At 43.6% G+C, this 6,179-nt stretch overlaps 1 protein-coding gene across 1 annotated transcript; it reads left to right on the top strand.

Annotated features, from left to right (window-relative positions):
* The first annotated feature begins 3,550 nt into the window (after window positions 1–3,550).
* On the top strand, window positions 3,551–4,658 carry LOC147622540 (uncharacterized). Its single transcript, XM_086822090.1, has 2 exons — window positions 3,551–3,693; window positions 3,915–4,658. The coding sequence occupies exons 1-2, from the start codon at window positions 3,677–3,679 to the stop codon at window positions 4,579–4,581; spliced, it is 684 nt and encodes a 227-aa protein (XP_086678216.1). The 5' UTR covers window positions 3,551–3,676; the 3' UTR covers window positions 4,582–4,658.
* Window positions 4,659–6,179: the final 1,521 nt, after the last annotated feature.

Below are 6,179 nucleotides of genomic sequence, written 5' to 3'. Positions count from 1 at the left end.
GGCTTGGATTTCATTGGGCCTATCAAACCTGCAGCGACAGGACACCACTACATTTTGACAACAACATATTACTGTACAAAGTGGGTGGAAGCATGGGCATTATGGGACAACACCGCACTTTCGGTCGTAAAATGCTTATATAAGGATGTGTTCACTCGTTTTGGATGCTCGGTGGAGCTGGTAAGTGATTGTGGCTGGCATTTCATCAACAAAGTCATCAAAAGAATGCCCAAATTTTACATGGTGTTGCATAAGAAGTCATCTCCATACTACCCGCATGCTAATGGATTAGCAGATTCTTCAAACAAGCAGGTGGTGCGGATCTTGATGAAGTTGGTCAGTATACACCGCAGTGATTGGGATGTGAAGTTGCCAACTACATTATGGGCTTATCAAACTGCGTTTAAGGTTGCAACTAGATTAACAACTTTTAAATTAGCATTTGTCATGGAGGATATCACACTAGTTGAATCTGTGGTGCCTAGTTTGCGACTTCCAGCGGAAGACAGGTTGCTGCCAGAGGATGTACTCTCACTGGATGAGGAGCGGTTAAAGAGTTTCTAATGGATGCAGGAGTTGTAAAATCAGAGGAAAGTCCAAGAGGATAGACACTCGAAGTATAAATTTTTCACTCGGGGGCAGTTGGTGCTGGTTTTTTGTGATCGCGTGTTTAAAAATCCCAAGAAATTAAAAGTCATGTGGTCTGGGCTGTTCAGGGTGTTTGCACCTAGCGGGCCAACGTTCTTTTTTTTTGCTAATCTTCTAGGGGATGTGCTGCCCTCTCCGGCCAATTGGTTTTGGATGCGACACTATCATGGGGCAGCGCCTCTTCAATGCCCATTTCCAATTCTCAAGGAGCGAGAGGTCTCCGTGATGATGGTTTTATTACTCACGAATCAGAAAGTGATGGGGTTTGTAGATTCTCATCACGTGGTTTGAGTCAGAGTGTAGTTGCATGGTGACACCTGGAGGAGTGGTTGCACGCAAAATCAGGGTATTCTAATTTGGGAAGTTTATTTTGCTGCGCGCACTACTATGGTAAAGAGAAGCTCTCTGTGTGTCTGTACAACCTTGGTGCGCACTATTACAGAAGAAGCCATGACTCCTTTGCCAATTTAGTTTTAACTAGTGTAGGAGCTGGAATGGGCCGCAAAAAATGCATGGCTGTGGGATATTTGCGTGTAAATGTTTGCCAACTTACATTGGGGCAGAGTGCCATCTCACCCTAGGGCATTGCGCATTGTTCAACAGTTGGATGTGGGAGATGAGGTGGAAGTTCATAGGGAACAAAGGCAATTATCAATCAGGTTGATTGAAGGAAAGCTTCATTTGCTAGCAGACGAGATATGGATTACAATTGTCGCTATAACAGGACAAGAAATGGAGGTGGAGTTGGGCCTAAGGTGAGCGGGAAGTACAAGTTGTCACAGTGTGCAATCATGCATACGCGGGATTGTTACATGTGGTTTATAGAAGCACTCTAGCTTCAAGTAAAAACCTACACCCTCTCTGTGTGCACCAAGGGAATGTTGAAGACAACAGAAATCACTATGGTGGTGTGGGCTAGAGTCTTAAAATACTGCATTCGGGTGGAAGCTCAGAGGGTGGTTGCACATGCGGCATGGGTTACAGCGGGAGCAAGAGGAGCAGTTGTATCAATTGTAAGATGGGCCAAGTTTTTCAAATTCTTTTCCCAGACGAGCTAGAGTATGCGGTTGCTCTCACACCGGATTGCCATATAGTGGGAGCTGTTCCACACACTGCAGAAGTTATAGTTATGCTAGGGGCTAGTGTTGAATCATCACAGAGAAGGGGGCAAAAGAGGGGACGTGCAGAGAGTACATCAGCAGGTTCATTTGTGATTTCTACAAGTGGCTTATCTGGGGAACAAAGGGGGGCACAAACCATACTTTAAGGGGCCTCCTTAGCTTTGGATGCATAAAGGACACATACAATCGATGGATTAGACTCCCTAACCGCAACCTTATACTATGTGAAATTGATGCAACCGATGGATCTTTTAATGTGTGGGCTTACACAATAGACTAAAAACATGTTAGGGAACATAAACAAGCTCTGAAATCACTGTTCTGAGACATTATAAAAGTCGCGACTTTCATAACAGCACACACAAAAACAACAATTTTGAGGAAAATAACCCTACCATCTTCTTAAACTACTCCTAGTACCACTTTCTTACAAACAAAGTTAATCAAATTCAGCCCTTAACAACCGATTTGGACACATACACACACACACACACACACACACACACACACACACACACACACACACACACACACACACACACACACACACACACACATATATATATATATGTGTGTGTGTGTGTGTGTGTGTGTGTGTGTGTGTGTGTGTGTGTGTGTGTGTGTGTGTGTGTGTGTGTGTGTGTGTGTGTGTCTGTGTGTATATATATATATATATGTGTGTGTGTGTGTGTGTGTGTGTGTGTGTGTGTGTGTGTGTGTGTATACATACATATATATATATATATATATATATATATATATGTATATGTATATATATATATGTATATGTATATATATATATGTATATGTATATGTATATATATATATGTATATGTATATATATATATGTATATGTATATATATATATATATATATATATATATTACAACAAGGGTGCATTATTGAAAGCCATTCACTTTCACATACTATCTCCACAAAGAGTACAACAAAGAAACAAAGCTATCAAGCTAGCATTATTATACATTGTACAATAAATTTGGTCACGTGGGCTATAATTCACTTTCCCATAGTTGCTTTCACATTCCCGTACTCGATAAAACAAAAACTATTTCGAGGGATGTCGCAAAATCGATCACTTCAAGACAATTGTGCATTGTTTACATTGTAATGTAAATTTGGTCACATGGGCTATTCACTTTCTATACTTTCTTTTACTGCTTCCACAAAGTTCACACAACAAAGCACGAAAGTTGTCCTTTTTGCATCCTGATCTCCAAGTTCCCATCTTTTCTCTTATTGTTGATGATATTCAGAGGATGTGGAATATGCTTAGTAGATGCTGGTATGGTTCATATGGATTGCGAGTAACGAATGTGTGTGTGTCTGATAACAAGGGTGCATTATTGAAAGCCGTTCACTTGTCTCCACAAAGAGTACAACAACGCAACAAAGTGTCAGGCTAGCATCATTATACATTGTACAATAAGTTTGGTCACATGAGCTATAATTCACTTTCCAAGGGTTGCTTTCACATTCCCATACTTGGTAAAAAAAAACTATCCCTAAGGATGCCGCCAAAAAGACAAGTGTGCATTGTTTTTACGTCCTTTTTACATACTCTCCAAGTTCCATACCTATCTTTTCTAGAGCCCTGTCACAAAGCAGAGTGGAAAAATAACTTTAAACCTTTCACGAGACGGCCACTTTTCTTCACTTTTCTCCAACAGAGAAGGTACCATAACTGTGAGAGACATTTTTCTTCAACAGAGAAGCTACCGTAACTTTTCTCCAACAGAGAAGCTATTGTAACTGTGAGAAACATTTTTCCCCACACGTGACACACGCGCACGGGGCAAGCGGTAACTCAGCTGGGATCACTATAAATTGAGCTCCAGCCTCGGCCCTCAACAGATACCTACAACTGTCAACAAGCAAAATCCGCGACGATGGCTGGTGCGCGCAGGTAGCGCTCTCTCTCTCTCTCTCTCTCTCTCTCTAATATGATTTACTGCAGCTTAATCAATGTATATATGCTAAGAACAACTCACTAATTTTGGGTATCTCTTTCTCTCTCTCTCTCGCTCTCTCTCTCTCTCTCTCTCTGATTAATATGATTTACTGCAGCTTAATTAATGTATATATGCTGACCAGAGCAGCACACTAATTTTGGTTGGTGCTCTGCAGCATATTCATGTTCATGTTCTGCATGGGTGCCATGGTGGCGCTAATAGGCGCTGTAGTACCGGCAGACCGGACAGCGGTGCCGGTTCACGGCAAGGTGGGCAGCGTGGTTCGCGAGGAAGGCTGCCCAGAGGCTGCATATGCCTACCCCTTTCAGAGTGTGTGCGACGTGCCAGCACAGTTCGACGTGGAGTACCACCTTGTGGCTCCTTTCAGCAATGCATTGATAGCCAAAGGGGGATTGACGGCAGGTTTCGGCTCCTCCGTTTCTTTCACGGGCAACCAGAGCGATGAAGGGTACAAGTTCAAGTTGACAGCGCTCTCGTCATCCGCCTCCGAGAACATCACCTTGGAGACTGCTTTCACTGTCACCAACACCGAAACCGAGAAGAAGCTTGGGTGGCAATTTAGTGCTTGGCACCGCTCCGTTGTCCTTTCCTTTGTGGACGATGACGATGCCACCGAGTTTCACTTGGCTAGAGCTTGTAATGTCCCCTTGGCTTGCCCAGAGACCACGGGCGCCCGCTGCGAAAGCTACTTCTTCCTCACTCCCGCCCTCGTTGGCCTCACCGGCATCGGCTCAAACTCCGGTTTTGCATTCTCCTGGATTGTGCCTTCTGGCTCTGAATCTTCAGGGAACCTGCCCCTCCTCCTACGCAGGGTCTACTAGAACAACATCAATATTCTCCTGCGGAGGATTGTGGTTGTGCCACAGTTTCAATAAGTAGCAGCTTCAGTTGCAACTTCTTTTGTGTGTGTGTGAGAGAGAGAGAGAGCTTGCAACTTCTTTTGTGTGTGTGTGTGTGTGTGTGTGTGAGAGTGAGAGAGAGAGAGAGAGAGAGAGAGATTGTGCAATTCATTGAGCTTATTACATTTGACAACTAGGTATGCACGCCTAAACTCTGCTAAGAAAATTATACGCACCACACAAAGCGACAAATTAACAAACACTGTGATTTGTAATTTTTAGTAGCTTCGCGTATTAAAGAATGGACAAAAATTACATGGAAGTTATTTAGGTGTTGCTAGTTGTTGTATAATGCTAGGTAGTGGAATGGGAGTAAAGAGTTGAGAACCATTCAATTTGTCTTAAACAGAGTTGTGATGAGTATGTGGCATCGTTGTTGTTGTCATTGAAGATAGGTTTTAAACAATTGCCTCTCAAAAAACAAAAGCGAAATTAGTTACACAAAGAGTTTAATTTGTAAGGCAAGTTTTACTTCAGCAATTATGGTTCCCAACAAGTAAAAAATAATGCTATTAATTAATTAGTTGTGGCTGCTGGTTCCAAAATGCAAAGTTGGATGGTCATTAAAAAAAAAAAGGAAAGGGGGGGGGCGTGTGCCAGGCACGCGCCCCCCCCTTTCCTTTTTTTTAAATTTTTGTGTACTTTTTCTCTCTCTCTCTCTCTCTCTCTCTCTCGTTCTGGTTCTCTGCAGAGCAGACGGCAAGGCAAAACAAATCCATGGCGAGAATAAAAGGCAGGGGTTCGTGACACCCAACTCATTTGGGAAGAAGCCTGCCTGCAACATTTTGTGTTCCATATCCTCTAGCTTCAAGTCGATCTCTTTGCTCTGTGCATGCTCTGCACCTTATTATTTGGATCAGTCCATGCTGCAAGCTTCCATGCTTTATTCCTTATTCTCATGGCTTCAATGTCTTTGGCCGCCAGCTGCTGCATATATATTCACCATTAAAACGTAAGCTGCCCCATCGCATGTATGCCAAGTGTGGTGGTGCAGGCGGTGCAGGCGGTGCTCTCGGCAACATGTATGCCAAGTGTAAGCTGCCCCATCGCATGTATGCCAAGTGTGGTGGTGCAGGCGGTGCTCTCGTCAACATGTATGCCTTGTGCGGTGCAGGCGGTGCTCTACTGCCGGTGCAGGCTGTGCTCTCGTCAACATGTATGCCGAGTGTGGTGGTCTCGTGAACATGTATGCAATGTGTGGACTGCAGCCTGCAGGCGCAGCAGAGGCAGAGAGAGAGAGAGAGAGCGATGGCAACTAGAGAGAGAATTTGAGGCTAGAGGGAGAGAGGCTAGAGAGAGAGGTAGGGGTGACTAGAGAGAGAATATGAAATTAGAGAGAGAGAGAAGCTTGAGAGAGAAATAGTCCAAAGCATTCAATTTTTAAAAAAAATGGGGGAGGGGGTTTTTTTTATTAGTTATTTTTTATGGGCGGTGGACGACAGGGGTCGAGGACCGGGAAAAAAATTTGGGCACCACCATCTTGATCGGGACGGAAAAAAAAACCCGTGGAATTTGTTTTT

This window comes from Cibotium barometz, chromosome 28 (genome assembly GCF_041138505.1).
Source record: "Cibotium barometz isolate CiBa-2024 chromosome 28, ASM4113850v1, whole genome shotgun sequence".
NCBI lineage: Eukaryota > Viridiplantae > Streptophyta > Polypodiopsida > Cyatheales > Cibotiaceae > Cibotium > Cibotium barometz.
The sequence above is the reverse complement of the archived record's forward strand: the minus strand, read 5'-3'. Positions and strand labels throughout refer to the sequence as shown.